This window comes from Dasypus novemcinctus, chromosome 12 (genome assembly GCF_030445035.2).
Source record: "Dasypus novemcinctus isolate mDasNov1 chromosome 12, mDasNov1.1.hap2, whole genome shotgun sequence".
NCBI classification, from domain to species: domain Eukaryota; kingdom Metazoa; phylum Chordata; class Mammalia; order Cingulata; family Dasypodidae; genus Dasypus; species Dasypus novemcinctus.
Window position 1 is genome coordinate 88,141,708 of NC_080684.1, and position 18,211 is coordinate 88,159,918.

At 44.0% G+C, this 18,211-nt stretch overlaps 1 protein-coding gene across 2 annotated transcripts in view; it reads left to right on the forward strand.

Moving 5' to 3' along the window:
* STAB2 (stabilin 2) overlaps nt 1-18,211 on the forward strand; it is a 171,593-nt gene that overhangs the window by 132,391 nt on the left and 20,991 nt on the right. For both annotated transcript variants that reach the window (XM_058308640.2, XM_058308641.2), the window contains 11 exons: nt 1,239-1,385; nt 2,193-2,333; nt 3,260-3,319; nt 4,641-4,817; nt 6,378-6,467; nt 8,965-9,111; nt 10,314-10,370; nt 12,023-12,149; nt 14,946-15,095; nt 16,682-16,786; nt 18,066-18,173. In XM_058308640.2, the coding sequence (XP_058164623.1) occupies nt 1,239-1,385; nt 2,193-2,333; nt 3,260-3,319; nt 4,641-4,817; nt 6,378-6,467; nt 8,965-9,111; nt 10,314-10,370; nt 12,023-12,149; nt 14,946-15,095; nt 16,682-16,786; nt 18,066-18,173 (1,309 nt within the window). The remainder of the gene's footprint in view (nt 1-1,238; nt 1,386-2,192; nt 2,334-3,259; nt 3,320-4,640; nt 4,818-6,377; nt 6,468-8,964; nt 9,112-10,313; nt 10,371-12,022; nt 12,150-14,945; nt 15,096-16,681; nt 16,787-18,065; nt 18,174-18,211) is intronic.

The window sequence follows — 18,211 nt, forward strand, 5'->3', positions numbered from 1 at the left end:
TGAGGGGAGTAACTTTCCCAAGGTCACGTGACTAGGAAGTGGACGACCTAGGACTCAAATCTGGCCCCAGAACCTGTGATCTGAACTACTACACATACTGCCCTTCTTTGTGGCATTTTGGATGCCACAAAGCAGGGGTACTGCTTTAGTTTGCTAAAGGCTGCCAAAGCAATATGCCTGAAATGGTCTGGCTTTTACAACGGCGATTTATTAACTTATAAGCTTACAGGTCTGAGGCCAAGAAAGTGTCCAAATCAGGCATCATCAGGAGATGCGTTCTCCCCGAGCTGCAGCTGTAGGCGATGGGACACATGGCAGTGTCCACTCATCTCTCCCCTCTCCTCCAGGCCTTGCTGCTTTCAGCTTCTGGCTAAAGTGGTTTCCACTCAGCCTCTGTGTTCTGTTAATTTCAGCTCTGGCTTCCGGGGCCTTCTCTCTCAGCTTCTGGGATACTCTCTGTCTCTGCAGCTTTTTTCTGTGCCTGTAACTTTTTATTCTTCCATTCATAAAGAACTCCAGTAAGAGGATTAAGACCTACCCTGGATCATACAATCTAATCAAAGGCCCTTAACTAAAGTAATTTAATCAAGTAGGTTTACATGCACAAATATGGAGTATCTTTAAGAACGGATTTTCTGGGGTCCACAAAAGACTCAAGCTCCCACAGGCACAAAAATATATTATGAAATATTTTGATATATGATATTCACCAAAAAAAGCATCAAAGGAGTTATTGTGAAACAATGAGAACTCTGTGGACTTTTTAGTATACTTAATGTTATGGTAAATGTTGTTTGTATTTTTGATTTATAAAAGGAGAAGCATCATAAGTTTTGGCCCTTCTGTACTTCTGTTGCTTCTCTAAGAGGCGGATGTACCATGCAGTGTTTCCCAGCATATTTCACAAGAAACTCTTTCTCCAAGTGGTATCTCACAGGACTTGTGGTCTTTGGAAGATGTGTTGGCAAGTGCTGAACCAGAGCAACTCTGAGTTCCTTCCCACTCTGAGTGAGATTCTACAATGGAGGAAGAAAAAGAACTGTGACTACTCTCTCCCTCTTTCCTGAGAGCCACTTCTACTTGTAACTCTGACCATGAGCCAAACCTGATTGTCTACTTACCAGGATTTGGGAAGGGAGAGAAGGGCAAGGGAGAGGATAGAAGGGAGGAGAGCAAAAAAGGAGTTTGGAACAAAAGGGTCCTAGCTCTGACTGGGATTCCCTGATCTTCTGTTGCAGATTGTAGGGTGGAACGAACAAGGCTTAATGTCCCAGATTATTCGGTATCACATAGTTGCCTGCCACCAGCTGCTTCTGGAAAACCTAAAGCAGACCCCAAATGTTACTTCCCTGCAAGGGGAGTCAATTGTCCTCTCCGTCTCTCAGGTAAGCGAGGCCACCTCAGGAAGGTACCCATTTTCCTTGGGCTCGCTCTCCTCCTCTTCCTTACAGTGATACCAGTAATAATAATAATGACAACAACAACATGTGAGGGGTTTCTATATGCCAATGACTATTCTACGCATCTGATATGTGCCAACTTATTTAATCCCCAGAACATCCCCATAATATAGATACCATTGTTATCCCCAATTTACAAATAAAGAAACTGAGCTCACAGGGGTTAAGTAACTTGTGTAAGGTCACTCAACTAGTAAACACTAGGGCTGGAATTCAAATTCAGAGTCAGGGCAGCCCCAGGTAGTCAATGGAACTGCTTTTGGTGACATTGGTTAGAAGCTGGAAAGGGATGAAAGCTTTCCATCACAGCCATTTGGCTATGCCGGTGCCATCCCTCCCAGCAATGGAGAAGCAAATGATGGCTGTAGAATACATGGCAAAGGGAAAAAAAAAGTGTGGGGTGGTGATATAGAGAACATATGCAGAAGAGAAGCCAATTTTGATCTGTTTAATTCAAATTTGAGAATCATAGTGAAATGACTGTCTCAGTCAATTATATATTATTTACTATTTCATCAAGTGAAAATTACTTCTTTTCTCTGTTTTTCTTTTTATAATCATAATAAAATACACTCAAGTAACTTGGATCTTTGGATTTTGCCCACAGCTCTACTTAAACCTTCACTTTCATGATGATTTTACGTGTTGATGAGGCATTTTATAAGAAGCAATTTTGTGTCTATTTCTCTTTGTGCTCATTCCTTTTTTTTTTTCTTTTTTGGTCAATCTCAGGACACAGTGTATTTAAATAACAAAGCAAAGATCATATTCAGTGATACCATCAGTACCAATGGAATCATCCACATCATAGACAAATTGCTCTCTCCCCAAAACTTGATTATCACCCCCAAAGATGTCTCTGGAAGGATTCTGGTGGGTAAACTAGCTGGCATATTCTCAACATGGGGTGACACATAATACATTATCTCAATTCTGGTTTTGAAGATTCATTTTGGAGCATTTTAATTTTGATGCTTCAATCTCAAGCTATCATTAAAAGCCTAGTAAATTTTATTCTTGATAAGAAGTATATAAGTAAAGGCCTATTTTAAATAGATTAATGGATTTTTTTTTTTTTTTTAGCGTCTACAAGGGCTGGTGGACTTGCATAGATTTGGTGGATGGAGAGAGGGGTGTTGAGAGAAAAGAGATCATTAAATCTAAATCTGGAGTAAAGTTCTTTCTCCACTGAGGGAAAAGACATTTTAACTTTTATTGTTATCTGTTAGTTTGGGTCAGGGTTCTTTACTGCAACAACAGAATCCGCTATGCCTTGCTTAAACAAAAAGGAGTTTCTTGAGATATCTGGTGCATCGCCAGATCTCTTGGAAGACCAAAGCCTGACCCAAATGCTTCACAGCAGAGAACAAAGCAGTTCAAGGAGAAAATACCCTCCGTTAGAACCCTCCTAACCTCTCCACAGGGCTGTTGTGGTTGTAACAGTTCTGCCACTACCTCCAGTCTCTAGTCTTACCACCTGGGACAGTAGAGACCAGGCACCCTTGTGCTTGCCAGAAGAACTTTTTTACCTATTAGCAGCTGCTACCACCTCCTGTTGTTTCTTTTTACCAACATGCCTTACCCAAGCTGCAAGGGAGTCTGGGAAAATGCAGTGCTTAGCTTTCCTTTCTCTATAATGCAAAAAGGCATGGGTAGAATGGAGCTGGAGAGTGTGGTAGTGAGCCAAGCTATAATAAAGGCTGCATTATTTTCTTTTGTTAATTCAGTTGACCTTTGGTTAAAGTGCCTTGTGAATTATATGAGGAAAGACCTGATTCCCATTCTTATTGTCTTTGCAGCAAAATCTTACGACAGTGGCACTAAACCAAGGCTACAACAAATTTAGCAGCTTAATACAGGTAAAAACTGAGGGGGAAAGTTGACCGGGGGGATAACCAGCCTTTTTGTTGTTTTGTTTTATTTTGGCACTGGCCAGCAGTTGTGGGATCTGTGTGGGGAAGCCCTCATTTTCTGGAAAGCACCGTCATTCTCTCCCACTCTATTCTCAAATCATGGTATGGTTTGTTCTGATATGTAATGTACACTGACTGAGTTAGAAATTAAAGTATTTGAGGTTGGGAGCGAGGAGAGGAACTAGGTTGTACCGCTGCCTGTACTGGGTGCTTCACATCTGGGAGCGGGTCCTTCCCACGAGCCTAGGAAGTAGGCGTCACCAGCTCCATTGCAGACATGGTGACGCTGAGGCGGAGGGCTAGGAAATGTGTGCCCACGAGACAGCTGGATATGGGAATCAAAATCATATCTTTCTGATTTCAGAGACTGTTCCCACTAACTGGGTAGAGAAGCTTTTTGTTCAAACAAAAGATTGCAGAGGAGAATCAAGGAGAAACAGGCTGAGGGTCCTTCTGAGGCTCCCTGCCCACCCCCCACCCTGAAGGGCTCTAAGATCCCTGGGGTTTCCCACAACAGTCTGTCAACCTGTGCATTAGACCAGCAGCTCCTAAGAGGGTCTGGGTCTCCAACTCCCGGGGGATCTTTATAAAAATGGGTATTCAGAATCTCCAGGGATGTTTCAGATAATAATCTTTACCTGCCCACCCAACCCCAAAACCTTATCGTCACCCCCACACCTGTGCATCAGGGTCTGGATTTCATGGGATTAGCATGGGCCTCTGGGTCTCAATAAAAGGGGATGATAAGGCCTTCTTCATAGGGTTATTGGAAAGATATTTTTTTTAATGTATGTGGTGCATCCAGACAATATAGTAGGCTCTCAGAATAATTCTTCCTCATTCATCTGGCAATTTCTTTCCAAGTATGTATGATCTAGAAACTTTATAAATATACAGAAGTATCTCAGTTTTGTGGACTTCCTTTAAAAAATGAAATAGGAGAAAAATGCTAGCCTGGTCATCTAGAATTAAAATATTTGGGTAGGAGAAGTAACAAAGAAAAGGGAGTCACTAAAGTTTACTTTCCTAGTAACAAAAGCCCAGAATTTGATTTTATTTTGCTCTCTAAGAAAATGTGAGGCAGAAAGGCCAAGCTTCTGAATGGGTTACCCCTGAACCAACAGGGGTTACCCATAAACCACAAGTTGGTACATAGAGTAGGGAACCCCCCTGACTTCCTTGACCTGGGAGGCTCTCTGCCTACATTGCTGGGCTTTGCTGTGCTGCAAGTACATACTCCAGGCAGAGCTGACTCCCTGTGTTTCAGGACGCAGGCTTGCTGAGTGTTATCACAGATCCCATCCACACCCCAGTCACTCTCTTCTGGCCCACGGACCAAGCTTTCCAAGCCCTACCCACTCAACAACAGGATTTCCTGTTCAGCCAAGACAACAAGGACAAGCTGAAGGAGTACTTGAAGTTCCACGTGATCCGAGATTCCAAGGTATTTTGTTTTCAGACTGACAGTGAGGGCAGGGGTGGCCCAGGAGTAATAACTGAGACAGCTCAGGCCAGGAACAGTCAGTGCATCTCCGCCTCCCTGATGGGAGACAGGCCTGAGCATCCCCACCCCACTGTGTTCTTCTCTGACTGTCCATAGTAAACCGATCCCTTTTAGACACCAACTTCATTCAAGAAATCTTTGAGTGGCTACTCAGCACAAAGCACCACATTGAGTAGACTGCTCTGGAGCACTAGAAATAGATGAGTAGGACATGTGTGATGCTACAGTTGAACCAAGGAAAGATTAGATCACCAAGCTAGACTGTGAACAAAGGGGCAACAGGGACCCCCATTTAAAGGAGAGGAGAAGGAAGGCTTGTTGGCAATGTCAGAAAGGTAGACAGAAAATAAACAATGCCTTCGAAGCCCGGGTAGCAAATGGTTTCAAAAAGGGGATTGTCAGCAGTCTGGAATATCTCAAAAAGATCCAAGAACTGAATACAATGAAAAGGTGAAAGAACTTGGCAAACAGGTCATTTGAGATCTTCAAGACACCATCTTCAGTGGAATCATTGAGGAAGATGCTGGTATGAAAAGGGATCCCAGATCCCTGAGTGAGGTAGGAGGAAGCAGTAAGCAGAGGAGTAACCAACTCTTGGAGATGCTGCTGGGAATGAAAGTTCCTAGGGCAGATGGAGACGTCTCCAAGCTTTCCTTAGTATCTTTAAGGCAGAACAAGTGGTACTGCCCATCCAGCCTTCTACAGGCCACCTGGAGGAGGAAATCAGAGACCTTCTGGGTGCCCTACTACATGCCAGGCATGATTCTGATTCTTGGGTCTGCCATTATTATTGTGTTTTTTTTATTATTGTTATTATTATTATTATTAACTTTAGCCAATACCCAAAAGCATCACTCTTCCCTCTTACTGTAGTTCAGCCTATTCTCTTTCCCAGTTCACATAGAAAAAGGCTACTGACAACAGCTCCCAAATTTCTCTAGATATAAACTTTCAAAATTTCTAGGCAGAGAACTGACTAATCCAGCTAAGAGTAGTCCTTTATCCCTGAGTCAATCAATTGTGATCAAGGAAATAAGGTCATGTGGAAACATGGCGGCTCTTGCTAAAAACCTATCACCCTGGATCCTCAACCAGGGCCCTATTTGTTCAAGAGTAAGTCTGTCAAATTCAAGAGTGTCGAAAGCCTTAGCTTCAATTCATTCACAGTTGCTATGCCATTTCCCAGCATCTGGCCTACTGGTCTGTCATGTACCAAGACAGTATCATCCATGGACTCCCCAGCATAGATGGGAAATGGAAGGACAATTAAAACCAGCCCAGCTGACTGAGACTTTCTCTACAGAAGGCATTTCCAAACCTCCTAGACTGCCCATGCCATGATTATTCTTCCTATTGAGTGTCTCTACTGTCATTTTAAAACTGGAAATATTAGGACTCTTGGAAAAACTTGCGTCTGAATTTGGTTTGTTGGCAAAGTTCCTTTGGACCTTTTTTCTACCCAGAATATGGGGTATTAATGTGGCACCCTTGCTTCTACAGGTTTTGGCAGTGGATCTCCCCAGATCTGCTGCCTGGAAAACACTGCAAGGTTCAGATCTGAGTGTGAAGTGCGGAGCTGGCAGTGACATCGTGAGTATCTTCACCCAGGTGGGGTTTGGGAACGCCTTAACAACAAACCATTCCCACAACCACTGCCCTTTTAAGGAGATGTTCGTCTCTTTCCCTCCATTGACAACAAAGGAGTGTGTCCACTGAGGGTATGTAAGTGGCCATGGAAACCCTCATAAATCCTGGCCTGCCAAGCCCTGATGGTAGGTGCCAAGATCTCCCTTACTTCTGGAGAGCAGCTTTCAGTTGACTTTTTTTTTGGTAAAGCATTTCTTTTCCAGTGTGAGACTCTGCCCTGAAGCAAATAAGAGAACTGTCATTCTTTTCTCTTCCTTCCCAGTCCCACAGTGGCCTCACCCCAAGACCTCTCTCTTGGCAGTCAGAGCGAGCTCTGGGCTGTATCTACCTAGATCAGCCAACAAAGAGCAAGTTTGCAATCTTCTCCTTCCCTGGCTAGTTCCTGAACAATTGTATTTTCCCTTAATTCCATATGATGAATGCATCTGACAGGATTAGTGCAACTCCTTATAATGGAAAATCAAAAATGACAGTGATTTAAATACACAGGGATTTATTCTCTCTTGTAAAAGAAATCTGGTGGTAACCATCCCAGGGGTCATCAGGTAGTACCTTGGGCAGATCTTCTGACTTTCTGTTCTGCAGCACCTGGTTCCAGCCTCAAGTCACATCAAGGCCCAACATGGCTGCTGGAGCTCCAGTCACTATTTTCATTTTCAGGAAGGAAGAATGAAAAAGGGCAAAAGGGATGCATCTCCCAGATGAGTCAATTCTCTTTAAGGAGACTTCTGAAAAGTTCCATAAAATATTCAGTTTTCATCTCTTTTTTATTTCCTCTTATTTTTTCCTTTAATTATTTTTTTACTTTAAAAAAATTTTGTGTAGTACATTTACAGCATTGTATTTCCCATTTTACCCACTTTCACATGTTTATAATTCAGTGGCAATATTCACAGCCAAAATATGCCACCATCTATTGCCAAATCTTTTCCATCACCCCAAACAGAAACTCTGCACCCATTAAGTAATAACTCCTCATTCCTCCTCCCCCTGCCCCTGGTAACCTGTAATCCTCTTTCTGGTGCTATGAATTTCCATATTCCAGTTATTTCATATAAGTGAAATCATACAATATTTGTCCCCCTGTGCCTGGCTTACTTCACTCAACATGATGTCTTCAAGGTTATCCATGTTGTTGCATATATCAGTACTTCATTCCTTTTTCCTGCTGAATAATGTTCCATCATTTGTATACCACATTTTGTTTACCCATTCATCTGTTGATGGACACTTGGGTTGCTTCCACCTTTGGGCTATTATGAATAATGGTGTACAAATACCTATTCGAGTCTCTGCTTTCAGTCCTGCTTTCATCTTTTGACCAGAATCTCTTTGGGTTTGGAATAGAACTGCATTGAATTTACAGCTGAATTTAAGGAGAATTAACATCTTTACATTCCAACCCCTGGAAAGTTATCCCAATGTACTTACACTCTTGAGATCAGCTGTGCTATCAACATAGACCAAATGGAAACCTATCAGAGGAGACATATAATAAGAATGTCCACTGCTCATTCTGTATACTGATAGAGCTTTCCAAGCTCTTTGTAAGATACATTTAGTTTGATCTTTATAACAATCCTGTGCCTTAGGAATTATTAACCCTATGTACCTGGTTAAAAAAAAAAAATCTCAGAGAGGTTCAAGGCCTTGCCCACGGTTACACAGTAAGTTGAAGAAGTAGGACTTTAAGCACAGTTAGCAGGTGTTCTTTCCACTGAATCACACTATCGCCATCCCATCCTTAGAGGCTGAGATTTATTATTGTTCTTCTTACAGAAATTTCTAAAAGCATTTAACATCTTGGCAAATCCATGAAATAACTAACTGTGTGACTTCAGGAAGGAAGCCTCAGGCTTTTGCAAGCATTAAGTGAAATAGTGTACCAAAAGCACAGTGCACATGCAAAAGGAAGTTATCATCATAACTTGTATATCCTGGGAAGACAGTTATGCCAGACCCTTTCTCTTTTCTAAATAAGAAAACTCGGTTACTACAAATGAAGTAGCTACATCAGCAAAGCTTATCCTGAACCCCAGCCAGGCGGTCCCTGCTCCATCCCCTCACCCCCACTGCCACTGATTCAGCTTTGGTTGCCGTGGCAAAAACTGTGTGCTCAGAGGCCACTGGGTGTGAACTCTTGCACCTCCCCTCATTATCCGCATGACCTTGGGCAAGTTTCGTAGCCCCTCACTGCCTCAGCTTCCTCATCTGTAAAATGGAGATACTTAGAAGAGTATCTACACCTGTAGCGTTGTCTTGAGGATTAAAAGAATTGGCCTAAGTCAAGCGCTTAAAACGGTACTTAACCCACATGCACGTAGAGTTCACTAGCATTATGTTTTGGTTCTTTCTGAGTCTCACAGGTGCTGGTCACATTATATGTCTTGGGGAGAAAAGTCTGGGAAGGACCATTGACTCTCCCCTCTCTCTCTTTCAGGGCGAGCTCTTCCTGAACGATCAAAGGTGCAGAATAGTGCAGCGGGGGCTCCTGTTTGACCTGGGCGTGGCCTATGGCATTGACTGTGTGCTGATCGACCCTACCCTAGGGGGCCACTGTGACACTTTCACAACGTTCAATGTCTCGGTCAGTCCCCCAAACACTGTATTAAGTGAACCTTGGTCCAAGGAGCTGTCCTCACCATCCAGCATGGACCCTGTTTGTTGTGACCTCAGCTAGCCCAGGACCAGAGAGATTTCAGGGCCAAATAGCAATGCAGTGGTTCTTCAGCTTCAGAACCAACAAAAGTCTCCTTAGCCCTACCCAGACCTCACACTCTCACTTATCCATGAACCTCCCCACCCATTCATTCGCTCATCATACAAATCTATCCAGCCATTCAGCCATTCACTCATTCATTCAACAGTTTTTTACTGTCTGCCCCATTAAACCATATGAAATTGTCATCGTTGACAATTTTTCACCTACAAAAATGGCAATGTCATATAGTTCAGTCATAATATTATATGCCACCCACACCTCCACACACTTACCCCTTCATTCATTTAATAATATTGGCTGAAGCTCTACCCGGGTCTAGGCACCGTGCTAGGCATTTTCACGTTTCACACTCATCCATCCAGCTCCCATTTTGTGAGCTTTGGGACAGATGTTCAGTGCTCATCTTACTCCCACAGTAATCGTTGGAAGAAGTTATCATCAACTCTATTTTGTGGATTTGGAAATTGAGTCTCAGAGACATGAAGTGACTTTACATATAAAAGTGTGTCACCAGCTGATGCCAGTACCTGGCACCTAGTAGACATTCAATAAATATCCCAAATTTTTAGGATACCAGTCACCCTAAGTAGGAGATGAAATCAATTGTCCCTTCTGCTATAAGAGAAATGGTCTTTATAATTTCCAAAGTATAGTCATACATATTGTTTCATTTGATGATTATTATCCCTATTTTATGGATCAGAAATCTAGGACCAAAGAGCATAAGTGATTGGCCAAAATTATCAGAGCTAATTTATCTGACAATTGCATCCATATTTCTCACTGCCACTATACGTATGCCTGGATGCCACTGCCCTGGTCTGCCTCTTTATAACAGGGAACTTTTCCCCTCAAAGAACTAAACCAAGGAGCTGAGGTCCAAGCCAGGCTTTCAGAATTCTCCATGGCAAAGGTCTAGAGGGTTCTGTTTTTATGTCTTGATAACTAGCATATTCTTAATCAAGATTAATAAGTTGTAGATCAACCCATCAAGGTATTGACCAGGGGTATTTCCTTGTATTTTTCAATATTCTAAATGTTTAAGTGTTTCTTTTCTTGCACACTAGGGGGATTGTGGGAGCTGTGTCAATACTCCCAGATGCCCAGCACGGAGTAAACCACAGGTAATTGTGAATGCAATGATAACGTTTAGAGAGCAATAGGTTTTTTTTCATTATCAGACTCCAGTCTTCTGGTATGTGTCAGTATGTGTGTGTGTGTGTGTGTGTGTGTGTGTGTGTGTGTGTGGTTGTGTTGTATAACTGTATGTCATTCTTTCCACCAAGATAACAGGGTCAGAGATGGCCATTCTCAGTCAGGGCAACCTGTCAGGGCTCTACCCACCTTTCAGGATCTGCCTAGAAAAATCATGGGATTATAGATGCTGAAGAGAGTTCAAAGATAATTACAAAAATAACAGCTACATTTTCTTGGCTGTTGTCCTTGTCCCAGGCTTTGTAGTAGGCCTTTATACACATTATCCCTTTTCCTTATTGTAACACTGGAAGGAAGCTATTACTGCTTCCACTTTACTTATGAGAAAATGAGTCTCAGAGAGGGTACCAATCAACCAAGGGCTACACAGTAGTAAGGAACAAAGCTAGGACGAGACCCAGAAGGCAATGTAGAATAATGGTTAGAGCAATGAGGTTTAGAGTTACCAGGTGTGAAATCAAATTCCAGTAGGTAATCTTTGACAAGTCACATAATTGATCAGTTTTCGCTCTGTAAAATGAAGCTAATAACAATTCTGTAATAGGTTATTAGGAAAAGTAATTTTAAAATGTGATATAGTATTCACTCATTAAATATTACCTATTATTACTGGTTCCAAAGCCAAGCCCTTTCCACTCTAAGTAAAACATCTAACAAAATCATCTCTATGCAACAAAATGAAACTCTTATACTCCCTGCTGATGATTTGGGGCTTTGCCACGCATGAACACACCATTTCTGTTTTAGTTTGCTAAAGGCTGCCAAAGCAATACACCAGGAATGGGTTGGGTTTTACAGCGGGCATTTATTAACTTACATGCTTACAGTTCTGCAGCTGTGAACGTGTCCAGACCAAGGCACCATCAGGAGATGCTGTCTACCTGAGCTGCGGCTGTGAGCAGTTGGGCACATGGTGGCATCTACTAGTCTCTCCCCTCTCCCTCAGGCCTCACTGCTTTCAGCTTTGGCTAAAGTGGCTTCCTCTCAGCCTCTGTGTTCTATTGATTTCAGTTTCTGGCTCCCAGGGCTTTCTCTCAGTGTCTAGGTTCCTCTCTGTCTCTGCAGCTTTTCCAGTGTCTGCAGCATTTTATTCCTGCATTTATAAAGGACTCAGTAAGAGGATTAAAACCTACCCTGGATCATGCAATCTAATCAAAGGCCCTTAGCTGAAGTAATTTAATCGAAATGTCCCACCTACAATAGGTTTACATGAACAGGAATGGATTCACTCTAAGGACATGATTTTCTGGGTTCCACAAACTGCTACCCCTTCCTTGATGAGAATCTCTACCCCAGCCCCTACCCTTACCCCACAACCACACCATTTGCATGTACCTCCAAGGGTCAGAAAATCCTTTCCTCTTATGACTGGGCAGAAATCTTCCTGTGGACTCTTGCTCTGAGTCCCCTCCCTTTCCAGTTGCTTCTACCATTTGCCTATTGACTCCTCTAAGAAAAGAATTCACTTATAAAGGGCTCTTGGCCTTTGAAAGTCACATTTCTGGCTTGGGCCAAGTCTGTGGAGCAGATATCTAAGGGTTTGTTTATTTCTGCCCTTTAGGGTGTGAAGCAAAAGTGTTTCTTCAGCCTGCCCTTCATGAGGAAAGTGGAAGGCTGCCGGCAGCAGTGTACCATGGTGATGCAGCTCCCCAAGTGCTGCAAGGGGTACTTTGGGCTAGACTGTCAGGGTGAGGGCGCTTCTTCCCTCCTCTGCAATTATGAAAGGCGGGGAAATGGATGGGGGTGTTGCTCTTAATAACTCCCTATAAAAGCAATGACTCTGAAGAGTTTTCTACCTTTCCTTCAACTTTTCTTTTTTTTGGCATATTTTGGTGTCGAGTGTCTACCGTTGGAATACTGTAATTGTAGATTTTGCTTTTTTGTTTATCTTAATAGCATAGACATTTTCCCATGGTACCCAAAGCAACACATATTTTGTTTTTCCTGCTTGGCAATAGCCATGATATTGATAAACATAGGGGCTTAAATGCACCTGATATGATTCTACCTTGGCAGGGCAATATGCTGATAGAAATGTGGACTAAAATTTCTTGAAAGTTCCCATTATGGGATGTATGACATCACCCTGCCTCCATTACCTCTCCGGAAAAGGATTCCTCTCCTAAATGAAGTTTAGGCCCGTCCTGAAACTTCTGTGCCTAGATGTGACTTCTACCAGTGATACCTCAACATCAGTGCCAGCATCAAAACAGATGCTTATGTGGCACTTCCCACGGGACATGCATTGTTCTAACTAGGCACTTTCATTGAGTGTCTCCTTCCCATGTAAATCACTTATTTATCAAGTCATTTAATGCTCCAAACAACCCCTAGAAAGTGTTTCCATTGTTATCTCCATTTTATAGATGAGAAAATGGAGGCACAGAGAGGATAAGAAGCAAGCCCAAAGTCCTGCATCTCTCTCCAAGTGCCTTGCATTTGTTTTTGTTTTTTGTCTTTATTTTTTTAATGTTACATTCCAAAAATATGAGGTCCCCATATACCCCCCACCCCCCTCACCCAACGTCTCCCCCCATAACAACAACCTCCTCCATCATCATGAGACATTCATTGCATTTGGTGAATACATCTCTGAGCACCGCTGCACCTCATGGTCAATGGTCCACATCATAGCCCACACTCTCACACAGTCCACCCAGTAGGCCATGGGAGGACATACAATGTCCGGTAACTGTCCTTGCAGCACCACCCAGGACAACTCCAAGTCCCGAAAATGCCCCCACATCACATCTCTTCCTCCCACTCCCTACCCCCAGCATCCACCATGGCCACTTTCTCCACACCAATGCCACATTTTCTTCGATTACTAATCACAACAGTTCATAAATATCAGTAAGTCCACTCTAATCCATACTCTATTTCTCCATCCTGTGGACCTTAGAATGGTTGTGTCCACTCCACATCTATAACAAGAGGGGGCTTAGATTCCACATGGATGCTGGATGCAATTCTCCTGCTTTCAGTTGTAAGCACTCTTGGCTCCCTGGTGTGGTGGTTGACCTTCTTCACTTCCATGTTAGCTGAGTGGGGTAAGTCCAATAAATCAGAGTGTAGGAGTTGCAAGTCTGTTGAGGCTCAGGGCCTGAATGTCACATGGTCAGTCCAGAGATTCAAGTCCCCTGGGTATACATTAAACCCCAGCACCAACTGCAGTTCTGGTAAAAGTAACAGGAGAGGCTTGTGGACAAAGATCACATCTGAGTCCAGCTCCATCACACAGAAACACAAACTCCAAAGCAGGGCCAACTGACATGGCACTGAACTCCATCTGCCATGACCATAGAACCTGTGGGTCTCTGTAGCCCTGCCCTCAGAAGAACCAATACCTGGGGTTGTATCTACTTTATCTGTCTCTGGGACACTGCTCAGGTGTGCATAAGGGCAACCCCTCTGATAACCTTCCAGTTCTTTTTGGAGACTCATAGCCATATAAATTCATTTGTGCCCCACTCATTGTGGCCAAGTGGAGAAAATTTGAGTCTAGGAGTCCATGCAATCACCCTGCCTCCGCCCTCCATCACTGACATGCAGACCAGTCAAAAACATCAGTACCATCCTTTCTATTTGCTCAGCACTTTCCATTTTCAAATTGCGCTCAGTTATATTACCTCATTTGATCCTCAGAATAATTCTGTGTGTAGGTCTTGGGGGATGATGATGATGACGATGATGATCTTAGTTTATCAGGGCTGCTGTAACAAAGTGCCACAAACTGGCTTAAACAGCAGAAATGAATTGCCTCACAGTTCTGCAGGCTAGAAGTCAAGGTGTTGGCAAGTCACTCTTAAGAGAGAGGATCTGTTCTATGCCTCTTTCCTGGCTTCTTGGGTGTGGCCAGCAATTCATGGCATTCCTTGGCTTGTAGCAGCGTAATTCAATCCCTGCCTCCATCACATGGCCATCTCCTCCTCTGTCTCTCTTAAATGGACCGGTCATGCTGGATTCAGGCTTCACCTTAACTAATAACATCCTCAAAGGTCCCTATTTCCAAATAGGGTCATATTCACAGGACAGGGGTTAGGAGTTGACCATATCTTTATGGGAGACCCAATTCAATCCGTAACAATTATTGTTTTATTATTATTATTATTATTATTATTATTTAGAGTTAAGAAACTGACACCCAGAGCAAGTTCATTATTTAGTCCAGATCTACTTAAACCCAGGTCTCCCAAGTCTCCCAACACCCCACCCCCACCCCAAAATACCATGCACAGTTCAGTATATCATCCTGCCAAGGTAGAATCATATCAGATACATCTAAGCTCATATTCCATGGGCCACTGGCTTGCCCTGAACACCCAGCGCCACAGCATGGGTGTGTCCCCTGGGCAGTGGTCCACCTGGGCTAAAGCTTGTCAGAATCCCCAGCTGTGCGCGGCTTAGCAGCACCACTTACAAAGACACTGAGCTGCTCCTGATCTGGGCAGACTGCTGAGTCACGGCTGTTTCATCTCTTCTAGCCTGTCCTGGAGGACCGGATAACCCGTGTAGCAACCGGGGCGTCTGCCTCGACGACTACGCGGCCACAGGAGAGTGTAAATGCAACATGGGCTTCAACGGGACGGCGTGTGAGCTGTGCTGGCCCGGGAGATTCGGGCCTGATTGTCAGCGTATGTGACCCCTTCCCTGGGTGTTAGCCGTGTGCTCCTGTCCTCATCCTCACCATTTGCCTGACCTGCAAGCATCCTCCTTCCCCTTTCTCCTGGCCTCCTACCTCCCTCTGTCTGCCCTACTTGCCTCTCCCCTTGTGCATGTATTTCCAGTTTCTATCCTCTGAAAGAGCCCTTGCCTCTAGAAGTGAAACTCACATCCCCAGCTGTCCCAAAGGCGAGCTGTGGCTGAACAGCATTCATTTGGTAATTCAAACAGCAGGTATTTATTGAGTTCTTCCTCATATTGACAGTTAACATTATTGAGTGCCTACTATGTGCCAGGCATATATGTTTACCTATTTGAATCATTTCCATCACAACCCTTTGAAACAGGTACTATTAATATCATCACTTAACAGATGAGAACATCAAGGCACAAAGAGATTAAGTGACTTGCTTAAAAGCTAGGAATTGTTCTAAGTTCCAGGGATACAGTGGTAAGGGGGGAAAAAACAAGGAGTTTACATTCAAAGGGAGGAAACATGAACACTACAGCAACAAAATTAAAGAAGAGCAGTGCAGTCCAATCAAACTTTCAGCGAGGCTAGAAATGGCCCATACCTCTATTGTCTGAATGGTAGCTACCACTGAGCACTTAAAATGTTTGGCTGAAGAACTGAATTGTGAACTTTAACTAGTTTAAATTTTTAAGTAGAGACCTGTGGCTAGAGGCTACTGTCCTGGGCAGCGCACACAGGGGAATGGCTTTCCCAGCTATGAGTATATGCAAAGGCCTGAGGCAGAAACAGGCTTAGCATGCACACCCCAGCAAGAAGGCCAGGATAGCTGGATGGAGTGGGCTAGGAAAAAGAAGAGAGGAAGGAGATGAAATCCACAGGTCACTAGGAACCAGGTCATGTAGAAGCCTCTTGACCAGGCAAAAGGTCTTCAGAGTCTATACTAAATGTGACAGAGGCATTGGAGAATTGCAAACTGGGTATGTCATGGGCAGATTTAAAAGTCTCTCTCTAACTGCCCGGAAGAGAATACACTGTAGGACAAGAGCAGATGCAGGGTGACCTTTGGGGGAAGCTAATTCAACACTCTAGGCAAGAGTTAATGGCACCTTGAGCTCCAGTGGTAGTGCTAGAAGCGTCCAGAAGTGGTAGTATTAGTGTCTTCTGTGAAGATTTGGCTGTTAAATTGGAGACTTGTCAGAAGTTCGCAGATTTTTCTCTATCTCCCCCATCACAAACCCTATCCTTACCTACCCTCTGCTCTGCATTTATACCACTCATTGCATTTCTAAGTTCATGTTCAACAGCGGTAGCCTCCTAGACTGTAAGCTCCATGAGAACAGGGGCCTTATCTGGATCTTATTTGTCCACTGTAACTTCACTGCCCGTAGTGTCTGGCCCATGATATGTCCTGAACACATTATTTTTTTAAGGCTTGAATGGATGGATAAATGAACCAATGACTGTGGCACTCAACGCGTGCCTCCCACACTGAAAACACACAATGGACAGGGGATTCATGGGCCTGTTGGTTTGATTTTGATCCCTGATCACCAAGCATTGATGACTCCCCATTTTACTTTCCAGCCTGTGGCTGCTCAGACCACGGACAGTGTGATGATGGGATCACAGGCTCCGGACAGTGCCTTTGTGAAACGGGTTGGACCGGCCACTTCTGTGACACTCAGGCAGGTCTGTCATGGGCGTGATCGGAGTGGGTTGAGGCAGACAGCACCCAAGGCACCCAACAGAGAATGCTGAGTGACACCTGAAAAAAGCCCCAAAGCAGGTGTTTCCATTAACACATGGAAAGATGATTTGGATACTTGACCCTGGGCCTCAAGAGGTTTGGCGACATTAAGGAAAACTAGATGAAGAGATTTAACTCCAACCCAGAAACCAGTGTGTCCTCCTGTGCAACCGTGAAAGGACCTGCCTTGGGAGAAGAATCGCAGGATCAGGCAGGGGTGGCACCCGGATGTTTGTTGTTTACACATGCAGGGGCCCAGTGGTTTAATGGAAAATGCAGTTTTGGGAGTCCCAAAGACCAGGGTCTGATCCTTGATTCTGTTCCTCAACTAAATGAATGGCCTTAGCCTCTCTGAGGCTTGATTTGCTCATCTTAAAAAGGAGTAAATACCACACACTTTGCAGAATTGCTGTGAGGGTCTGAGACCATGTTTTTGAAGTGCCGAATATATATGGGCATTCAAATCAGTAGGTGCCATTATCCTTTCCTTGATCAGAGTCCTCACAATCTTCATTGCTACCAAGCAATAAGTTTTCTGGGGTCTTCCTCATACCCAAAGCCCTACGTGTCTGAGATGTGAAAGTTGAATTTTCCATTGTTGCATCACTGTCATTTCAGTCTTACTGAAGTCAAAAAGCATGACTGAACTCTCCCTATGCAACCGGCGGTTTCAAGAATTCCAACAGCACTGTCAGCTTCAATTCCTCCCACTCCCACCCCTTTCTGCCTAACCTCCCACCTCCTGTGGCCTCAGGCTGCCTGTTAACCCAGCAGGAGAACCCCCAGCCCCCACAAGCCTTCCTGCCAGTCCAATCACCAAAGCGCCATTTGTGCTCCCAGAGGTCTTAGACTTTCTCCCCCAATTTAACCACTTCGGGCGGGAACTCCATGCCCTTAGGGTCAGAGAGTCACTAGTCAGCATAATGCCTGCTAGTGAGTTTGGGGGTGTAAAATTTCAACTGGTTGCCCCTACAGGTAACATATGTGCATTTTAATCTGGAGAATGGGGCAGAGATAATGCCTTAATATAAAAGAGTGATTCTCAAATCTCAGGATCTCTAGGTCAGAAGGGACTTTAGCAAATCCCTCCATTTTCCAACTGTAAGAGGGTGCTTGTAAAACACAGTAGCAGACCTTAGGGAGACTTGGGGAAAACCCTTCTGTGGGTCCCAAATCTTCACACCACAGGAGCAGGCTGAATGGTGGCCCTTTCCTTTGCAGTGCTGACCCCAGTGTGCACTCCTCCTTGTTCAACCCATGCCGTCTGTAAGGAGAACAACACGTGTGAGTGTAACCTGAATTATGAAGGTGATGGATTCACCTGCACAGGTGGGTCCCCTTTGTGCATGTGGGAACAGCAGTCTGAT